Genomic DNA, 22,962 nt, shown 5'->3' with positions numbered 1-22,962 from the left:
TGTTATGAAAACTTGAAATCGGCCATTCCGATTAATCGGTCGACTTCTACTTGGCACACTTGGGATTTTCTCAAACAGCTTCACCTGGATTGCTTTTCCAACAGTCTTGAAGGAGTTCCCACATATGCTGAGCACTTGTTAACTGCTTTTCCTTCACTCTGCTGTCCAACTCATCCCAAACCATCTCAATTGGGTTGATGTCGGGTGATTGTGGAGGCCAGATATTCTGATGCAGCACTCATCACTCAAATAGTGATAGGTCAAATAGCCCTTACACCGCCTGGAGGTGTCCCAAAAAGCGCAAACCAGATGGGATGGCGTATCGCTGCGGAATGCTGTGTAAGTGTGCCTTGAATTCTAAATAAATCACAGACCGTGTCACCAGCAAAGCACCATCACACCACCACCTCCATGCTTCACAGTGGGAACCACAGATGCAAAGATCATCCTTTCACCTAGTCTGCGTCTCACAAAGACATGGCGGTTGTAAACAAAAAATCTCAAATTTGGACAGATTTCCACCAGTCTAATGTCCATTGCTCGTGTTTCTTGGCCCAAGCAAGTCTCTTCTCCTTATTGGTGTCCTTTAGTAGTGGTTTCTTTGCAGCAATTCGACCATGAAGGCCTGATTCACACAGTCTCCTCTGAACAGTTGATGCTGAGATGTGCCTGTTACTTGAACTCTGTGAAGCGTTTATTTGGGCTGCAATTTCTGAGGCTGGTAACTCTAATGACCTTGTCCTCTGTAGCAGAGGTAACTCTGGGTCTTTCCTTTCCTGTGGCGGTCCTCATGAGAGCCAGTTTAATCATAGCGCTTGGTGGTTTTTGCGACTGCATTTGAAGAAACTTTCAAAGTTGTCTGACCTTCATGTCTTAAAGTAATGATGGACTGTCATTTGTCTTTGCTTATTTGAGCTGTTCTTGCCATAATATGGACTTGGTCTTATACAAAATAGGGCCATCTTTTGTATACCACCTCTACCTTGTCACAACACAACTGATTGGCTCAAACGTGTTAAGAAGGAAAGCAATTCCACAAATGAGCTTTTAACAAATTAACACCAGTTAATTGAAATGCATTCCAGATGACTACTTCATGAAGCTGGTCGAGAGAAGGCCAAGAGTGTGCAACGCTGTTAAGGCAAATAATGGCTACGTTGAAGAATCTCAAATATAAAATATAGTTTGATTTGTTTAACACTTTTTTGGTTACTATATGATTCTGTACGCGTTATTTCATAGTGTTGATGTCTTCACTATTAGTCTACAATGTAGAAAATAGTAAAAATATAGAAAAACCCTTAAATGAGTCTGTGTCAACTTTCGACTGGTCTTGTATATCATTAGCTAATTGCTATCATTAGTTGGGTACGGTAGGCAGTAGCCTTTCTTGGTAATTGCTGCAATTGCTGCAGCCTGTTCAAAAGTTTTGGGAAAGTTTGAACCAGTTCGTAAGTGTTTTGTTTCATTCTGTTAAGCCATTTTTTGGGGAGCCAAATTAAGTTCCAACTGTAATGTTTGCCACAATATAATATCCTTCTTGTATTTTCCCTATTATCAATGGCTTGACTGACTTTTGATTTTACTCTAATGAAGTTTAAAAACTTTAGTTAAGGTGTAGGTATTAGCTTATTATACCCGCAGGCCTATGATACAGATGTAGGATCTTTAATTTGCGTCAGTTTGCTATACCAGGAATATAATCCTGCAGCAACTGGAAATGTGAAATATTATGTGGATAATAATTAAGACAATCTGTTTCCCTAACATTTTGTACTTATTTTATTGTACTGATCCAACATTTGCATAGAAGTAGCTTATTTTGTGAAAGTGTGCACTGTCTCTTTAACCAGTAATGACATCATTCATGAGGCAGGAGGGGAGTGGCCCGTCAGGAGCCCTTACTCACACCTTCTGATCGCTGAGCATTAGGTCATCTTTGGGAAAGATGTGAGAGAGACAGATTTAAGTGAATTAATAATGTTTTGGTGACAATCAGATTTGATATCAGCCTATTTTGTGTTATGGTTTGCATATTATCACAAACAAAGTACTAGGGTAGTCAATTGATGTTAGCTTTCACTGTCAGCTAGCATAGCAAGGAAAGTTGAGCTACAAAGCTGGAAGTTACCGGTATCTTCTTGCATTGTAAAGTGTTCTAGCCTGAATGGACATTGTTTTGCGAACAGTTTCAACATTTCTACATGCCATGTTTTATTATTCAAGTGTGTCAACTAATGTGCAGCTTGAATGGGGAGCTAACATGATGCAGCCTAGACTCCTAGCGCTGGCTATGTGGAGCTAACATAATGCAGCCCAGACTCCTAGCGCAGGCTAAGTAGAGCTAACATGATGCATCCCAGACTCCTAGAGCTAGCGAAGTGGAGCTAACATAATGCAGCCCAGACTACTAGCGCTGGCTAAGTGGAGCTAACATGATGCATCCCAAACTCCTAGTGCAGGCTAAGTGAAGCTAACATGATGCATCCCAGACTCCTAGCGCTGGCTAAGTGGAGCTAACATGATGCATCCCAAACTCCTAGTGCAGGCTAAGTGAAGCTAACATGATTTAGTCCAGACTCCTAGCGCTGGCTAAGTTGAGTAGGCACGGTGCACTCGCACATCGGCTGTGATGATAGCCTTGATCCGTAAGACACATTTGACAGAAGTACCAAAAGTATTAACAATTCTAGTACCAAACAGTTTTTTCTTGTTCTATAATTTAAAAGGTACAGACGTTTCGGCATACCGTGCAACATTATTCATAAAAGAGAAGCACCATTTTAGAATCTTAGACAGGCAGTGGGGTTGTAGAGGGGGAGGTGTTGAAGCCTGGGGGGGGGGAGAGAGTTCTGGGCTGGTTGAAACACACAGGTTTTTTTCTGGATAAAAATGGGCTTTAGGTGGTGAGTGTGGCAGGGGCGTGGCAGGATCGTCTGCACGGCTGGATTTGGTTCAGGCCCCGGGCAAGAGAATTTGAGGCCCCCATCTTGGCAGCTCATCATGGAGCAGAGAGAAAATGTTGTAGTTTTAAAGCAAATTTCCTAATACTACGTTCTTCTGCTCAAACAAAACAAAATCAATGCTCTTGAATTCATTACTCAGAATTGTTAACATACAGTTGAAGTCGTAAGTTTACATACACTTTAGGTTGGAGTCATTAAAACTTGTTTTTCGACCACTCCACACATTTCTTGTTAACAAACTATAGTTTTTACAAGTCGGTTAGGACATCTACTGTGTGCATGACACAAGTAATTTTTCCAACAATTGTTTACAGACAGATTATTTAACTTATAATTCACTGTATCACAATTCCAGTGGGTCAGAAGTTTACATACACTAAGTTGACTGTGCCTTTAAACAGCTTGAAAAATCCAGAAAATTATGTAATGGCTTTAGAAGCTTCTGATAGGCTAATAGACATAATTTGAGTCAATTGGAGGAGTACCTGTGGATGTATTTCAAGGCCTACCTTCAAACTTAGTGCCTCTTTGCTTGACATCATGGGAAAATAAAAAAAATCAGCTAAGACCTCAGAAAAACAATTGTAAACCTCCACAAGGAGCAATTTCCAAATGCCTGAAGGTACCACGTTCATCTGTACAAACAATAGAACGCAAGTATAAACACCATGGGACCACTCAGCCATCATACTGCTCAGGAAGGAGATGCGTTCTGTCTCCTAGAGATGAACGTACTTTGGTGAACAACAGCAAAGGGCCTTGTGAAGATGCTGCTGGAAACGGGTACAAAAGTGTCTATATCCACATAACCTGAAAGGCCGCTCAGCAAGGAAGAAGCCACTGCTCCAAAACCAACATAAAAAAGCCAGACTACGGTTTGCAACTGCACATGGGGACAAAGATCGTACTTTTTGGAGAAATGTCCTATGGTCTGATGAAACTAAAATAGAACTGTTTGGCTATAATGACCATTGTTATGTTTGGAGGAAAACAAAACAAGCTTGCAAGCTGAAGAACACCATCCCAACCGTGAAGCACGGGGGTGGCAGCATTATGTTGTGGGGTTGCTTTGTTGCAGGAGGAACTGGTGCACTTCACAAAATAGATGGCTTCATGAGGATGGAAAATTACGTGGATATATTGAAGCAACATCTCGAGACATTAGTCAGGAAGTTAAAGCTTAGTCGCAAATGGGTCTTCCAAATGGACAATGACCCCAAGCATACTTCCACAGTTGTGGCAAAATGGCTTAAGGACAACAAAGTCGAGGTATTTGAGTGGCCATCACAAAGCCCTGACCTCCAATCCTATCAAAAATTTGTGGGCAGAACTGAGAAACGTGTGCGAGCAAGGAGGCCTACAAACCTGACCCAGTTAGACCAGCTCTGTCAGGAGGAATGGGCCAAAATTCACCCAACTTTTTGTGGGAATCTTGTGGAAGGCTACCCATAACACTTTACCCAAGTTAAACATTTTGAAGGCAATCATACCGAATACTAATTGAGGGTATGTCAACTTCTGATCCACTAGGAATGAGATGAAAGAAATTAAAGCTGAAATAAATAATTCTCTCTACTATTATTCTGACATTTCACATTCTTAAAATAAAGTGGTGATCTTAACTGACGTGAGACAGTTAATTTTTACTAGGATTAAATGTTAGGAATTGTGAAAACTGAGTATAAATGTATTTGGCTAAGGTGTATGTAAATTTCCGACTACAAATGTATCGGCCCATTATCTTTTCTACATATTTTGTCTGATTTTAGTCGTTTAAGTTTATACTAAGCGTTTTTCAATCCAGAAAACGTATTTTGTCTTAGGCGGTTGAAAAAAAGAAGGAAAAAAAACTTTTATGCAGAAAAAACCCTGACATTGCATTCCTTTCCTAATGGTTAGGTGTTCTAGCACTGGGGGTTAGACTCGGTTTCCCACACAGGAGTCCACAAGCCTGTTCCCTGGTTACCCAACCATTATACACTCTCCCTCCAGTCTAAACCACACACAATGGAGCCAGCCTCATTCACTGGCTTGATGCGGTAGTCTGGTCCTGTTGATGATCAGGTGTGTAATAGGAGTCTCTGCTGTGGAAGTCCACAGCTGAGCTGGCACAAGCCCACTGTACACATATACTTAGAACTGGGTCAGTTTGTATGAATCATCTCCGCCAGCCTGCAGGTCCGCTGAGTATATGGTCTAATGCCTCCAGCCGAGCCCATTTTGTTCTGCTCTGCCCCATGCTCACTTATTCACACAACGAGAAGGGATTGGCTGGCGTTTGTTTGGGTTTTGGGAGCCAGTCTTCAGCATCAAATCCACAGCATCAGGCAGGGTCAGGCTGGGTGAGAGGCAAGCAGCACTTGACACTACAGCCTGAACACACTCACCCGGCCAGGCTTACTCTTGATCAGACCGAGAGCCAGGATTCATCCCTAGAATGATGCTGCTTGTGCTCGAATTATAAAACAGACACATTGAAGAGGAATAAACCACCTGACACACAGTTGGCTACAATCATGTTTGAGTAAGTTATGTCAGTTTTCTGTTGTATTGCAGGACAGAGGGCATGGGTGTTAGCTTACATTTTATTATCTAGGTTTATTGAATGCAGTGTGAGTGAACCATTTTAGAGACTAATCAGAGTGAATCGGGTGTAATCTCAAATGACACCCTAGTCCCAATTTCCCACTACATATATAGGCCACCTAGAAGAGACCAGATAAGTGGATCCATTTCCTCTGATGTTACCTGGCTTTGATCTAGATCTGTTGAACTGGTGGATAGTGGGGCTCTGGTGTCAGCAAGCCACTGTTGGTGGTTCTCATTCTCCCCCTCTCCTTTTCAACACAACAAAAGACTCATTCTGAGTCATTTCTTCCCTGTAATATTCACCCTCATGTTGATAAATCACATGTCTCATACAGCTGGAGATTGTCATTAGGCTAATAATATTCATCATGAGCTCTCATATGGCGAATTGGCCTTTCTGGGTTTCATTTTAATGTGACTTATGTGACTCACTCAATCCCTTGTGATATTTTGCTGCAGCAATTCTAACATTGTGCATGGCAATATGTGATGATTCTGTCCAATTTGGAACAAAGTGTGAAAATGCTTCATTATGGATATAATGTCCCTTGAATGTAAATTGGTTACAAAAGCATTGTCACTTCCTCTGTTGGTTTTTGGTGTTCAGACTAATTCCAATGTTGCTTCTAATCATGTGCAGCATGAATAATATATGAATGGATTCAGAAACTCTAACAATACAGCAAGCTCTTAAAACACTGTTTCTATCTCCCTCCTGTTTGATAGCACTGCAGATTTGGTTACTCAGTCATTTGATCATTTTTCTTTGTCATTTCCTCCCTTGTCACCGAACTGTCCACACATCCTCTCTGTGCGTCAGTGCCGCTCAATGGATAATGGCGTGTTGAAAAATACCTGATTTAATAATTCACTGTTTTGAATGACAAGAGTGTTTCTGAGGGAAGTAACCTGTTCCTTTTTAGGCATTTTTCAAAATCATTTGGCTAATTAATCCAGCATGGTATGCCAAACTGTCATAACCACCAACCCACTGGTTTAATGTAATGTAGCATGGCTCTATAATCTTATTGAAATCAGACATTTAATAGGTGAGGACATAAGTGAGTGACTTTGTTTATTAGGATCCCCATTAGCTACTGGGCATGCAGCAGCTACTCTTCCTGGGATCCACATAAAGGTGGGAAGAAGTGTTGTCAATCGTGAGGTCTGAGATGGTATCTCTGTTCAACGGGAACAGATGTAAAAGGTTTGGTCTGCCTTTCATTCATATGAAACCTCTTGCAACCCTGTGTGTGTGTCACCCTTGCTGCCAGGATACCCTGAACTTGAGAGCGTAGTTAATGGACAGCCCCACTTCATCTTCATTAAGGGATTTACTCTCTGCCTTAAGTAGGATTAATGCCAGGCTTGAGGAGCAAGGGAAGAAAAGACAAGTGTTTTTAAAGAGTGATGGATCACACGAGGGGTGAAGAGGTGGAGGCCTGCGAACAGGGTGGTAGAGATGACACCACTAACCTGGGGCATGTTCCCATACCACTCCGGGCAGTAGTTGCCCTTGGGCACAGGCCAGACCAACTATCAGTTTACCCTTTACAAATCGTAACCTTAACACATGAATGCAAAACTGAATGACCTTAGATTGGCATTTAATTAGGCAACTTTAGCATTATAGATGGTAAGAAAATACCCTGCCATAACGCTCCATAGTCAGCCTTGCCTGGCTCTCTCCCCTCCCTCCTGGCTGTGTGGACTCAGCTCTGCCCGGCCCCTGACCCAGGCTGAGCTAGCACTGCCACAGAGGAAGAGGCTGTTGTTCCCCTCCTGTGTGGAAGGATGGTGGTCCTCGTGAGCGCTTAGCTGTGATTTAGCAGATTAAGGGAGTCACACTTCCCTGGATGACTTCCATGTGTTTCAGCTGGCAGGCTGAGTGCCTATTTAGAATGAGAGACGACAGGAAGACTGGTGGTTTGGCTAGCTGGCACTCAGCAAAATGGGGAAACGGCTGTGGAAAATACAATGTTACAACAAAATGTGATGTTTGTTCATAATCAATACCTAATATGTTGTAATGTAGGTCATAACTTGTACTTCAGCCCTCTTAAAGGTCTTGAATTATTTCATCAAGGCTAGATTTATAAAATGCAGGGGCATGAAATAATCTGCACCTCACCCCCTTGGATTATAATATGTCAGGCCACCCAGTCGGGAGGCTAAGAGAGGGGGTCGCAAGACCAACCAGCACCAGTCTCTGAAGTAGGGATGGACATCGGTCAATTTGTTGCCGACTAACCAACCCTCATCAACAGGTCAACAAACTGTATTTTTAAAATAATATATATATACATATATATATATACACATTTATTAGCGATTGTGAAACTCTCGCTTTGCCTCTTCCTCTCTGATACTATGCAAGCATACAAGGAACATACCTTTTTCATCAAGAGCTTAATGGAAACATGCAACATTAGCAAGCCTATCGTTTTCATGTCAAAAGGCTATATTATTGAACATGCAACTCCTGTAATGAAGCAGCAAATAAAACACATTTTTCAAACATTTTCCAAAATGCAATTCACGGGAAAACAGTTCTAAAACAGCACACCTAATGTGAGCGATTCCATGGGTTTGAGATACAATATACATTTAGGAGAGGGAATCTAATAGCAACAACTAGGATTGGTTTCTAATATGACTATGATTGTGCCTTTTGGCTTCTGGACAACGAAAGAAAGTTCATATGAAAACCAATAAAATAATACAATAATTACCTATTTTCTATGGGTGGATTTTTGCTTCTTTGAAGCAAGGTAAAACGTATCTCATTATTTGAAGTCAAGTAAAACGTTCAGGTTTCAAACAATTTATACCGCCTCAAGCTCACATTGTAAAGAGGTGGGTGACACGCTGATAGCCTACCTACGGTTGACTATCGGTTATGCACTCGAATGGCGAATGGGAGGTGTGCTTTAATTACGAGTTGAGATTGACAAATAAAAATGGCTCTTTTTAATCGTTATTTGTTGCGCGATGACTGGGTTTACAGAAAGCGTTTCACTCCAGTACCAGTTTTTTGAGGCGCTGCTCTCGCGCTGTGTGACAGGTGATGGGCTATTCCGCTCCACAAACTAGACTTTGTATGCTGTGCCCGTGGGATAAATAAGATGCACGACTACCAAAATACACACGCGCCAATTTAATTCCACTAAATTATGCAAATTAACGATTTTTAAGCATGACTGGTCAAGTGTATTTTTTTTCGAACCAGCTAACCGATTTAAAGGTTAACATCCCTACTCTGAAGCAATGACAATATTACACTGTATTCTCACTCCTGTGACTGTGAAATGAACCCCCTCCCTATCTACTACTCTACAATAGGCTTTAAGTTTAAACTGTTTAATACAAAACATCTGGGTTTTTGCGTTACTGTCTTACAAATGGGACCCCCTCCTCACCCTAGAACCCATCCCCCTGTACTTGTGAAAAGCATTATATATTTCAAAATAGGCCAGAAGCTTTTAAATAATCCATGGAGGTATAGTAAATGCTTTCCTTGTGTGTGTTTTGCTGAGTGAATGAAACACTAGTTACATTGTTAGCCTCCCGCCCTTCTCTCTCCCTCCCTCAGTGGCAGGAAGTTTTTCCTGTTTTCCTGTATTGATAATAGGCCTTACAGGAAGAGAACATCTGGGAACCCAATAATTATCAGTATTTATTGTCCTCAGACACTGGGCTGCTAAAGAGGGAGACTTTCTTGGTTGCTAGGAGACATGAACTGCTGCCGGTGATATGGGGGATGGTTGATCGACTGGAGGGAAAGCGGGAAAAGGCCCAGGGATGCTGGGAATAAATCTCAACGCTCCTGAGATGGTGAGAGAGAATGAAGGAGAGAGAGAGAGCGAATTGGGGATTAATGAAGAGAGATGGACTGTTGTGTTTGTCACACTGATTAGGTCATCACCTGCCTGTGATTGTGGGATTCACAGCCGCATATCTCCTTCACACCACTCTCACACAAACACATGCACACTCCTCTCATGTATCTGTTCTTTACCAGGTTTGACTACGCCTACACCTAATATGGTTTCCAAATTGTTAGTAGGGCCAGCTGTTTTTCTGGACCATAGATGGAGCTATAGCCTACAACTATGACCGTGAGTACAGTTTTACCTGGTCAGGTCCTGTGGTTAGAAAAACGACTTAAGTGTCAGCATCCACACACCCTGGGGAGGAGCCTGCCATTCTAGGTCATGCTGTAGTACAAAGGACTGCTTATTGAAACCCTCATATGAACTCCATTAGACTTTTGGCTATGCCCCCTGGTGCAGGTGGACAGGTCTGTTCTTTGTGTGCTGGTGAGGAGGGAGGGAGGGAAGAGTTTGATTAGTGAGAGAGGTGGGGGAAAGAGCATGTTAAAGAAACAACAAGCCCTCACACTAGCTTTCTATTGCTCCAGATAGTGGTATAGAAGCAATGTAGCCTGGCGTGCAGGCTTTTATGTGCCTATTTGATATGCATATCTGACTGTTTCTCCTTCAGGAGGGAGTGCGATTGAGGTTATTCAGCCAATCGGTCATGGTGGTGTGTGGAGCCTCTTTTGATCATCTGATCAAACTTGGTGGAGATGTAGGTGGTGGGACTGGGAGTCCTCTAAGCTTCCTCTCCAGTAGGCTCACTAACTAGCTGTCCAGGAACATACAGCACCTGCCATCTTCTCTCAACCCCCTCTGTCTACAGCTAGTATTTACTATTTTATTAGGATCCCCATTAGCTGTTGCCAAGGCAGCAGCAACTCTTCCGCTTCTCTTCCTAGCTCATTGAGAGCTGTGAATTTAATAGCATTGCATGTGGAATTTGCTGTGATGTCAGAAGGCATAAAGCAAATGGGTCCTGTCAATCAGGAACAATGAGCTACTTCCAATTACAATTGAGCTGTGAATGCAGCAAATGAATGTAGCAGTGTGCGAAGAAGACTGACATCCCACTACATTTACAGACAAACTCATGATTTAAATTGGGCTATCCTATGATTTGCAACGTTAAGATGTTTCAATGCATAATAAGCAGTAGGCTGTTATTTGATTGATCTGACATTTATTTTGTTTGGAACTTCAAGTAAGTGATTGTTTGTCAATCTGGATGTAATTTGAGTGATATTCCCCAGATGACGTTGTTGCCATCCCACACAGTTTCACCATGCTGGTTTCACTACAAACCCTGTTACGCATTTTAGTCCGACGTAATCAAACCTGTCATAGTGACGTTCATGCATTATCTTTGTTTAAAAACTGCAGCCTTTGTACAGACTTGTCTTAGCTCATCATTCCTGATTGACAGGACCCATTTGCTTTAGTCTACTTGGTGTTACAGCACCCAAAACCATTATGCAATTAGGTTATTTTACTTTAGGTAAAACGGTATGTATATTCTACTGCTTCAAAACAACAGTACAGGTTTTACACAGTTATATTAGACTACACTACTGGATGAATAACATGACGCGCTACCACGTGAATAGTTAGGGGTTTAATTCAAGCTATTCAAATTCTATGTCTCTTTCTCTCGCTCTCCAGGGGATGGAGTGGGCCTTGGTATAAGCTCTGTAGGACACAGCCAGCATACGTACGTGAAGGTCAAAGGTCATGTGTCAGCCTGCAACCTGATGCCCAGCCTCCCATCACCCTCACCGGCCATGGACGGGGAGAACTACCTGCACCCAGAGGGGCCACAGCTGGACAGCAGCATTTTCGAAGTTGCCTCTTCCAATATGGAGGTATGTCGGTTGCACACTACACACATTTACACATCCACCCATTTTGGTCAACTCAAATTTCCAGGAAAATGTGGCTACATAATATGCTAATATTAAAAGGCTACATATGCAAATAATAATGTTTATTGTCATCAAACATTTTGTTAGCATGGCTAACGGCATGCAGAACTCTATCTCTGGATCTCCACTGGCCCCTCTACCTCCGGGCCTCTGGGCTGGCCTACAGGGGGGGCTGACTGTCAGAAACCAAGGGGCCAGGTTACATTTCCTCCCTAGCCACTAATGTTAAAGGTTAGGGAAGGGAATGTTACGTCGGTTATATTTACATGCAGGATGTGCCCTCAGTCTATTGAATCTCCCTCCCTATCTAAGCAAGAAGTACTCAGCAAAGAGTCAACAAAGACCCGCAACTAGTTAAACAGATCAGGTGCTTCTCTCCCCTAGCCTGATAATAACTCATGGTGGTTAAGGACACTTCAACTCAGGGGTCACGTTAATGCAGAATTCTGCATTTTTCACACAGAACATTTTTAATAAAACATAAATATCTTGCTGTGTTTTGTAAACACAGATCTGAAATGCTTCTTATTGTCATTTCTGCTCGCGTTCTGACAAATGTTGTGCTTCAGTTGCACTTCTCCATTCGGATGAGAAATCTTTGTTCGTCAGACCAATAAAATTCCCGCATTCGCGAACGGCATTCTATGTGTACTTTTTCTTCTGTACTTTTCTTCAGTAATTTTCTGTGTAAGTTTTTCCTGTAAAATGTAAGACATTAGAAAATGTAGCTGGTAAAAAATAATAATAATATGATAAACATCGGCATGCATCATTTTCGCAAGAAAGACCTTGCCTTTCCATTATAAGCTAATTTACGTTTGGCTGCTAGCCAAATAGCGTTGCACTTATGTTGTCCTCTGATGAAAATTAAGCTATTTTTTGACTAATGTGTTGCAATAATGTATTTTGTGTGAAGGAAAACTGTAATTACATGGGCCTGATCACTCTATTGAAGCAAAAAAACACTGACTTTTAATATAAATCACAGGTGAAATGTTTTTTATGGTCTCCATTTCTGAAGGCTAATGTGACCCCTGCAATTTGAGAAGGACCTGGAACACTAACAATGGCAGTCATGCGTTAGACTTGACATCTGTGGTGGGACGGTGACGTCTTTGTGCTGACACAGTTATCTCGACCGATACTGGGTCTGATGAGGGTCAACATTTCCCAGGCTGATACTCGTTCATGTATTAACTAGTACCAACATTAAGTTGAGATTTGGGATAGTAGAATACACAAGGTGCAATTTCAAATGTAGTTTGTATCAGCAGTTGTTCTATTATGTCAGCCCCTTGCAGTCACTCAATTAGCCCATGCCAGCTAACATATTTAAGTTTGGTAAGTTATTCTAGCAGTAATCATTGTCAAATTACCAACCAATTTTGTTAGTCACTCTCACTCATATCATTTTCAAATCTGCAAACATTGTTTTCCACCTAATGGAAAATTAATAGAATTGTAGGAAATTATGTGTAAAACTCTTCCAAAAAATATCCGCCCCATGGCAAAATTAGAATGGCATGAAATGAGTTATACAATTGGGTATGTGGCCCCTCATGAGGAATGACCCAGAGGAACAAAGACAACCTAAATGGTTACCTGTGAAATGGCTGGTGATTTTTTTTAAATATAATTTGTGCACAAGTTTTCACAAATGTCATTTTGGGGAAAAGTGTACCCCCCCTCTTCATGAATGCAGAGATCTTTTGTTATATGATTCCTGCCCAAGTAATTTGACAATATAAATACAAAGCATTTTTGACCATATGATATCCAGTCACATATAGTGTTTGAGTCTTGTTAGGCATGGTATACTAATGAACCTTTTATCTACTCTGTTTCAGAGTTATCTGTATCCCTCTGGTTCCTGGGCATCATTTTCACAGCAGTCAGGAGGCTACAACGCACACTGCCCTATGCAATCTGGAAACCAGTAAGTAACCAATCACTTCTCATACCTCACCCTCCCCTCTGCTGTTTTACTTGTGATGTGTATTTAGTATTTTTTTAATGAATTTTACTCAGATCCCCATTAGCTACAGCCAAAGCTGCAGCTACTCTTCCTGAGGTCCAAACTAAATATAAAACATGACATAATATATAACATTAATAGATAATTACAGCCGAAGGACAGAATTACATAAAATGACACTACTACATTGTGGATTCTACTATGAATACGCATAATCCTGAATTAATCGTGAATGATGATGAGTGAGAAAGTTGGGGGGTATGATATTTGTGAGTAACTTTCTCACTCACAATTTATTCAGGATTATTCATAATCATGGTAGCATCTATATTAATGTATGTGTTTAGAAACATTATATTTTCATTTACAATATAGGGGACTCAAATGACACACTACATTATTTACCATTCATTTCTATTGGGCACAAAATAGTCTGAAACACAACTAAAACAAACATCAAATGCTTTCAACAGGTGTGTAGAGTCACAAGCTTGATGTAGTCATTGTGTGCTAGGACAAAATACTAAACTTGACTACTTTTATTACACAAGTTAATTTGTGCCAATACTTTTGGTGTCCTAAAATGGGGGGATTATGTACCCAAAAAATCTGTAATTACTAAACGTTTCACCCGATATGGATAAAAATACCCTCAAATTAAAGCTGACAGTCTGCACTTTAACATCATAGTCATTGTATCATTCCTGGAGTACATTTCTGGAGTACAGAGCCAAAACAACAACTACAACTTTTTTTCCCTATTAATAGCTGAATGTATAGAGCGAGGTCATGCCAACCTATAAGCCCTGCACGACCCCAATGCATTTAAAAACTACACCATGTCCAGGCCAGTAGAAATCCTGTTTGGGCCAGTAGATTTTTGGCCAACTGGGCCAGTGAGAAAGCAAAGTTTACGTTGGACTCTGGTTTATTAAATGCAAATAATAATTCAAAAGTACCATGACAATAAAGCACCAGTCAAGGTACTAGTGTGTAATGAGTCTTATGTAGGTTGTCCTGTAAGTGCCAGTCTTAAAATGTGGGGGTGGGCTTCAGTTCCTTATTACGTCTCCTTAATTTCCCGTGGAACGTTGCATGCCTGGCTGGCTGGCTGGCGTCACACTCGCTGTAGAGGGTGGAGGTTATCTCTGCATCTGGCAGCTGGGGCTGTTCCCTGGCCTCCCAGTCAACTGAGATGTGTTTCTCACACTGCCCCCTAACCCTCACCTCTCAGACGCACACCACAGCACATGCGCACACACACATAAGAGCTTCTAACTCTTACCTCCATCTCGCACACACTGGCAATTGTATGCCCAGAAAGGCCTATCTATGTACCTGTTGTGTACACATGTTTTCATCTGGTTTAACAGGGTCAGGTTAGTTAGTTCAATGCTTTTTAAAGCATTTTCTCCATTCAGTTTTCCCATGTAGCACATGGCAAAGAGACTATATGTAACCCAAACCTCAAATCCCTACCAACTTTTGATTTAACCCTGTAGAGTCGATATCCGAGCCCCCGAAGGAAAAAATAAATAAATAACCCACAATAAAATCCGTCAGTTTAAGCTAGAGATCAGTTTTTGCATTGGATTCGTCTCAATCCCCTGCATCCGCACTTCCGCATCTGCGGTGAAAGGTGACAGCTAAAGTGGTCTTATCATAAAATTGAACAAATATATGGAGACTGTTTAGTGCCACAAATAAGGGGTTAAATACACGTTAAAATAAATCCTGATCTTTCTTATCTCTCAGACATGGGGCACATACTTCAGAACAAACTTCCTTGAGATTGTTTTTGGGGTGGCTGATCTGTTGTTCCATATAGTGAATCTGTTATAAAATAGACTGTAGTGGGTTAACTGTTGATGTAGTTTGCTCTACCTCTTTGCAAAACCTGTGGTTTTCACATTTCCTCAGACTTTAGTTCATTGGTAGTGGCTTCTTTAATCTGTCATCTCTGTTGCAGATCACCCCCCCCTTTCCCTGAGTGGTTTAATGAAGTAGCCTACTTAGATAAAATATTAGGCTAATGAAAGTTGATTTGATTCTACAACTATACTTATCAGCTGTATTAGTCCTGCTTGCCTCCTAATTACATTGTCATTCTTGCTGTAATTGTAGCCAGACGTCCAATGAATAGCATGAGAACAAGGCAAATAACAATGTCAGACATAACAGATTTGTGGACCTGCAATGACCCTAAATGGGAATGTAATCTACTGTATCGTCTTCAGCTCTGCTGATCAGAATGATGCCTTGTAGCCGTCATTAAGTGCAGAGAGTTGATCTCACTGACATATCATTTGATGTTTTTTACTGTAGCTAAAATGGATTTGCTAGTTACCACACAGTTGATCAAGTCCTGTGGTACACTGGAAGACAAGTGATTAAATTAGTCTCAGCCTCATCCTCACATCCCTGTTCAGTGTGAGCAGAGTCTTGTGCAGAAATGTGAATGGGTCGGTCTCCAACACTCTGTTTACTCACCACTCTCTCACTCACTCACACACTGAGCGTAGCCTAGTGGTTAGAGCGTTGGACTAGTAACCGAAAGGTTGCAAGATTGAATCCCCGAGCTGACAAGGTACAAATCTGTCGTTCTGCCCCTGAACATGGCAGTTAACCCACTGTTCCTAGGCCGTTATTGAAAATACGATTTTTTTCTTAACCGACTTGCCTAGTTAAATAAAGGTAAAATAAAAAAAAAACACACACACACACACTATTTTAAGATGTCATTGAGATGCTGACTGGGTAGACAATACAGAGCTCACTGAATGAGCGTGAGATCCAGCCAGGGTTGTGTGTGTGTGTATTCAAGGGTTGCTATCCAACAAATGGCTGTACATGCCCCCTCAGTTTCGTCACCATGTGGTTTTGTCTCACAGTGTATCTCATGTATCAATGCTTTGACAAACAGGCCACCCACCAGCTTGAGCTTCTGTTTACAGCAGTACTTCAAAAGCAGTAGATATCTAGGGTGTAGGCCTGCAGCTGTATTGGAACATGTATGGGTCATTTTAAATGCAAACTGTTCCTCTGTCTACTGTATCTGCATTGTTGGCAGTCTTTCAGACTAATGCCCTAGTCTGCAGTACAGTAGTGGTGAATTAATTCTGTTTCAATTCAGTTAATTCCATAGTGAATTGAAACAGGCTACCTATTTAAAAAGTAATCCTTCATGTAAATGGAACTGAAACCAAACTGACGCACATACTGGTTAACTCAGAGTGGGAGATTGACACGAGCTGATAATCTGAAGTAGCTAAATGAATGTCAGGTTTGTCTGGAAGTCAGAATGAAAGCTCCTGATGTGGTAAGTAGAGGGTTAGGGTTAGGCCAGGGAAGGATCATTGTGTCACATGTCTTTTGGTACATTCTGCTGGCTTGTCACACAAGGAAATATTAAACCTCTTCTAGGAAAACAAGATATTGTTATTACCCCCCCCCCCCCCCCCCCCCCACTCTTCCTGTTAGTGGTTTGAGTGGGTTTATTTTGCCCTTCCTGCCCATGCTAGTATTTTTAATTTTTTTCAATGTTTTTAGGGGGTAGATCAGCTTTAATATTGTAGATAAATTGTGGATTCTATCAATGTAATGTCTGCATCTTTTCCAATTCCCAATATTTTTGTTGTAAAATACATATATATACACATTTAAAAATAAAATAATAAAGTTAGTTTTTTTTATTTTTTATATTTTTTATTTACCCCTAACTATACCACCACTGCCCTAATTGGAGTAAAATAATGGACAACAATACTTAGGCTTCCAGTTTATGCATAGTATATACATTTTACAGACGCAGTATATTTTACAATAGTTACTTTATTTATTTTAGTCCCAGCCGTCAGCTACTGTCAACCTCTCCCATCTTTCTCTGAAGCCCTTCCAGTTTTGATTTCTATCTGCCATATATTTTTCTGCTGTGATGTTTCACAAATGTTCTGAACCTTTCTATGCTAGTATTCTATAGATGATCAAACACGCCTTTCATCTGGGTCTCTGTAATCCATAGTTGTCTGGACAAGCCTGTAATTCGAGACGAGCAATGTAGGTTTGACTTCTCTGAATATTATTGCATTCCACTTTTGGTTATCACGTCCTACTGTCCTGACCAAACTATTACAACTCGGAGGTTGTCACTTTAACTCGATTTATCTCCTCAGAATTCAATAACAGTTATGCATCAGAAGTGATACTCGGTAGTCAATAAAGCATTTACTGGAAGATGGGTCACTTTCTGTTTGGCCTGCCCTACGTACATTAAATTGTGCAACACCAGCTTGAACCAGTCCGATACATGGAATAGCCTTTGTCACAGTTGGTTATAGAAATATTTGAGGGGTTTTGTAACACTACATAAAGCTGACTCATCCGGGAAAGGCTGACTTTGTGTTATTGGAATGCTGCTAGTGCTGACACCTTCTGGCAAGGTAGCAATTATCACTGTCATTTTTATTTAACCCTTATTTTACCAGGTAAATTGACTGAGAACCCATTGTAATTTACAGCAACGACCTGGGGAATAGTTACAGGGGAGCGGAAGGAGAATGAACGAGCCAATTGGAAGCTTTAGGATGCTGCACTGTGACCCCAGCTTTGTGGCTGACGGTGACCCTTTAAAATAAAGATGTTCGATTACAGGTGTGAATTTTCCACACCAATCAGGAAAACCGGACTTCTGATCCTAGAATATCTGGCTTGCTTTTTTTTTTAGGTTTACCACACATCTTATGCCAATCACATCCCTGAATCTCCATGTTAAATTCCCCTCACACCCTGCTTTGATATACATATGAAACCGACAAACATAAAGTTTAGACCACCAGCAACTCTCCCAATTGCTTATCTCTCCCATTCTCTTTAAATAACAACCTCAAGTCCATCAACGATCTTCCAGCTTGTCTGTGGCCTGGGTTGGAGGACAGTTTTGTCCCTCAATCCCCCCATTGTATACATTAACTCACACAGGATTTCATTCTATGTTGCGCTCCTCATTTTGTCACCGTCATGCCCTGCCTGCCGTGACTCAGTGAGAAAGTGAAAATATCCAACAGGCAGCAGAAGTGAAGCGGTGTTTTTCCACTGAACTGGGTTGTGATTCCAAGGAGCAAAAGTGAAAGAGTGGAGTGCCTCCATTCGCTTAAGGTCAGAGGGGAGTCGCATGAAGCCCTGAGTGTAGAGAGACACAACTCCACACAGCTGTGCCACTCCAGTGTCTTTGTGATGGTGTGTGAGTCGACTTGGTACATCTCCAGTGTGTGTTGTCTGTGTATGTCTGTGCGAGTCTGACTGGCCAAAGGCAGTATGGTCAGCATGGCCTTTGTGGATCATGGAACCCGATGACGGGTAGGGGCTGTTCTCTCTCTGTCTCTGACTCTTTCTCTCTCAACTCAATTCAAAGGGGCATCTCAGATGTTATATTATTAGCTACGTACAAAGTTGTAACAGTGTGCAAGTAGTTGTAGTATGATTGGCATAGGAAAATACATAAACAGATAATAAATATTGGTTGCATGTGTGGTGTTTGTGCTCCACTGGTTTCTCTTGTGGAAACAGGTCACAAATCTTGCTGCTGTGATCGCACACTGGTATTTTGCCTAATAGATACAGGAGTTTGTCAATGGGGGTGTAATGGTTCACCAAACCTACGGTTCGGTACGTTTTGGGGTCAGGTTTCGGCACAGCTGGAAAATTCAATGCCAACAGTTACTGTAGTTCATTTGTGTTTATTTAAGAAAATACAAAGTGTTGGTATTCCTGATTTCATATATGATCATGAGTCAAATAATGCCTGATGAGAGCACAATCAGGAATACCAACACTTCTTAAATGTAAACACACAATTACTCATCAACAACACAAAAATAAAGTGCAACATGTGAAATCAATATGTAAACATGGCTCAGACATTGTCTAGGCCGATGCTATGTTTTCTTACAAAGAGAAAAATTAGCGCTTGTGTGACTCATAAAAGCACTGTGTTTCCTAGCATGGTACTTCTAATTTTCAAGTCTGCGATAATATGATGTGCTGTCACTGTTAAGTTACTCTCTGTAGCCAAATCAAAATCAAATCAAATGTATTTATATAGCCCTTCGTACATCAGCTGATATCTCAAAGTGCTGTACAGAAACCCAGCCTAAAACCCCAAACAGCAATCAATGCAGGTGTAGAAGCACGGTGGCTAGGAAAAACTCTCTAGAAAGGCCAAAACCTAGGAAGAAAGCTAGAGAGGAACCAGGCTATGTGGGGTGGCCAGTCCTCTTCTGGCTGTGCCGGGTGGAGATTATAACAGAACATGGCCAAGATGTTCAAATGTTCATAAGTGACCAGCATGGTCCAATAATAATGAGACAGAACAGTTGAAACTGGAGCAGCAGCACGGCCAGGTGGACTGGGGACAGCAAGGAGTCATCATGTCAGGTAGTCCTGAGGCATGGTCCTAGGGCTCAGGTCCTCCTCCGAGAGAAAGAGAGAATTAGAGAGAGCACACTTAAATTCACACAGGACACCGAATAGGACAGGAGAAGTACTCCAGATATAACAAACTGACCCTAGCCCCCCGACACACAAACTACTGCAGCATAAATACTGGAGGCTGAGACAGGAGGGGTCAGGAGACACTGTGGCCCCATCCGAGGGCCAAACAGGAAGGATATAACCCCACCCACTTTGCCAAAGCACAGCCCCCACACCACTAGAGGGATATCTTCAACCACCAACTTACCATCCTGAGACAAGGCCGAGTATAGCCCACAAAGATCTCCGCCACGGCACAACCCAAGGGGGGGGGGGGTGCCAACCCAGACAGAAAGATCACATCAGTGACTCAACCCACTCAAGTGACGCACCGCTCCCAGGGAAGGTATGAAAGAGCCCCAGTAAGCCAGTGACTCAGCCCCTGTAATAGGGTTAGAGGCAGAGAATCCCAGTGGAAAGAGGGGAACCGACCAGGCAGAGACAGCAAGGGCGGTTCGTTGCTCCAGAGCCTTTCCGTTCACCTTCCCACTCCTGGGCCAGATTACACTCAATCATATGACCCACTGAAGAGATGAGTCTTCAGTAAAGACTTAAAGGTTGAGACCGAGTTTACGTCTCTTACATGGGTAGGCAGACCATTCCATAAGAATGGAGCTCTATAGGAGAAAGCCCTGCCTCCAGCTGTTTGCTTAGAAATTCTAGGGACAATTAGGAGGCCTGCGTCTTGTGACCGTAGCGTACGTGTAGGTATGTACGGCAGGACCAAATCAGAGAGATGGGTAGGAGCAAGCCCATGTAATGCTTTGTAGGTTAGCAGTAAAACCTTGAAATCAGCAGTTGCCTTGACAGGAAGCCAGTGTAGGGAGGCTAGCACTGGAGTAATATGATATTTTTTTTTTGTTCTAGTCAGGATTCTAGCAGCCGTATTTAGCACTAACTGAAGTTTATTTAGTGCTTTATCCGGGTAGCCGGAAAGTAGAGCTTTGCAGTAGTCTAACCTAGAAGTGACAAAAGCATGGATTAATTTTTCTGCATCATTTTTGGACAGAAAGTTTCTGATTTTTGCAATGTTACGTAGATGGAAAAAAGCTGTCCTTGAAATGGTCTTGATACAGTGCCTTTTGAAAGTATTCGGCCCCCTTGAACTTTGCGACCTTTTGCCACATTTCAGGCTTCAAACATAAAGATATAAAACTGTATTTTTTTGTGAAGAATCAACAACAAGTGGGACACAATCATGAAGTGGAACGACATTTATTGGATATTTCAAACTTTTTTAACAAATCAAAAACTGAAAAATTGGGCGTGCAAAATTATTCAGCCCCTTTACTTTCAGTGCAGCAAACTCTCTCCAGAAGTTCAGTGAGGATCTCTGAATGATCCAATGTTGACCTAAATGACTAATGATGATAAATACAATCCACCTGTGTGTAATCAAGTCTCCGTATAAATGCACCTGCACTGTGATAGTCTCAGAGGTTCGTTAAAAGCGCAGAGAGCATCATGAAGAACAAGGAACACACCAGGCAGGTCCGAGATACTGTTGTGAAGAAGTTTAAAGCCGGATTTGGATACAAAAATATTTCCCAAGCTTTAAACATCCCAAGGAGCACTGTGCAAGCGATAATATTGAAATGGAAGGAGTATCAGACCACTGCAAATCTACCAAGACCTGGCCGTCCCTCTAAACTTTCAGCTCATACAAGGAGAAGACTGATCAGAGATGCAGCCAAGAGGCCCATGATCACTCTGGATGAACTGCAGAGATCTACAGCTGAGGTGGGAGACTCTGTCCATAGGACAACAATCAGTTGTATATTGCACAAATCTGGCCTTTATGGAAGAGTGGCAAGAAGAAAGCCATTTCTTAAAGATATCCATAAAAAGTGTTGTTTAAAGTTTGCCACAAGCCACCTGGGAGACACACCAAACATGTGGAAGAAGGTGCTCTGGTCAGATGAAACCAAAATTGAACTTTTTGGCAACAATGCAAAACGTTATGTTTGGCGTAAAAGCAACACAGCTGAACACACCATCCCCACTGTCAAACATGGTGGTGGCAGCATCATGGTTTGGGCCTGCTTTTCTTCAGCAGGGACAGGGAAGATGGTTAAAATTGATGGGAAGATGGATGGAGCCAAATACAGGACCATTCTGGAAGAAAACCTGATGGAGTCTGCAAAAGACCTGAGACTGGGACGGAGATTTGTCTTCCAACAAGACAATGATCCAAAACATAAAGCAAAATCTACAATGGAATGGTTCAAAAATAAACATATCCAGGTGTTAGAATGGCCAAGTCAAAGTCCAGACCTGAATCCAATCGAGAATCTGTGGAAAGAACTGAAAACTGCTGTTCACAAATGCTCTCCATCCAACCTCACTGAGCTTGAGCTGTTTTGCAAGGAGGAATGGGAAAAAATTTCAGTCTCTCGATGTGCAAAACTGATAGAGACATACCCCAAGCGACTTACAGCTGTAATCGCAGCAAAAGGTGGCGCTACAAAGTATTAACTTAAGGGGGCTGAATAATTTTGCACGCCCAATTTTTCAGTTTTTGATTTGTTAAAGAAGTTTGAAATATCCAATAAATGTCGTTCCACTTCATGATTGTGTCCCACTTGTTGTTGATTCTTCACAAAAAAATACAGTTTTATATCTTGATGTTTGAAGCCTGAAATGTGGCAAAAGGTCGCAAAGTTCAAGGGGGCCGAATACTTTCGCAAGGCACTGTATGTTCTTCAAAAGAGAGATCAGGGTCCAGAGTAACGCCGAGGTCCTTCACAGTTTTATTTGAGACGACTGTACAACCATTAAGATTAATTGTCAGATTCAACAGAAGATCTCTTTGTTTCTTGGGACCTAGAACAAGCATCTCTGTTTTGCCCTGGCGGTCCAACCATCTGATGTAGGCGCAACATAGGATGCATTGGCCAATTCATTGATAACTTAAGGCTTTAGCTTGCTTTATATAGAGCTGGCTTATCTGTTTGCTGAAATGGGTGCGACAGGGCGAAGTTCGTAATGTTGCACGAGCACTTTCACCAGTTGCTGAAACCACCTATTCTTGTCATCAACTGAGAATGGGTGCATATCCACGGCTATAAACATACCTATCGCTCTTGTAATTTATTTGGCCCAGTCAG

General features: G+C 41.7%; 1 protein-coding gene across 4 annotated transcripts in view; it reads left to right on the top strand.

The window, feature by feature from the left end:
* LOC110506262 (protein strawberry notch homolog 2) overlaps window positions 1–22,962 on the top strand; it is a 117,676-nt gene that overhangs the window by 23,326 nt on the left and 71,388 nt on the right. For all 4 annotated transcript variants that reach the window (XM_036967004.2, XM_036966954.2, XM_036966919.2 and 1 more), the window contains exons 2-3: window positions 11,093–11,292; window positions 13,200–13,288. In XM_036967004.2, the coding sequence (XP_036822899.1) occupies window positions 11,182–11,292; window positions 13,200–13,288 (200 nt within the window). In that variant the 5' untranslated portion in view covers window positions 11,093–11,181. The remainder of the gene's footprint in view (window positions 1–11,092; window positions 11,293–13,199; window positions 13,289–22,962) is intronic.

The sequence above is a fragment of the Oncorhynchus mykiss genome, chromosome 1 (assembly GCF_057628025.1).
Source record: "Oncorhynchus mykiss isolate SJ-2025 chromosome 1, ASM5762802v1, whole genome shotgun sequence".
Classification (NCBI taxonomy): Eukaryota; Metazoa; Chordata; class Actinopteri; order Salmoniformes; family Salmonidae; genus Oncorhynchus; species Oncorhynchus mykiss.
Note: the sequence above shows the minus strand (reverse complement) of the source record. Positions and strands in the feature narration are given on the sequence as shown.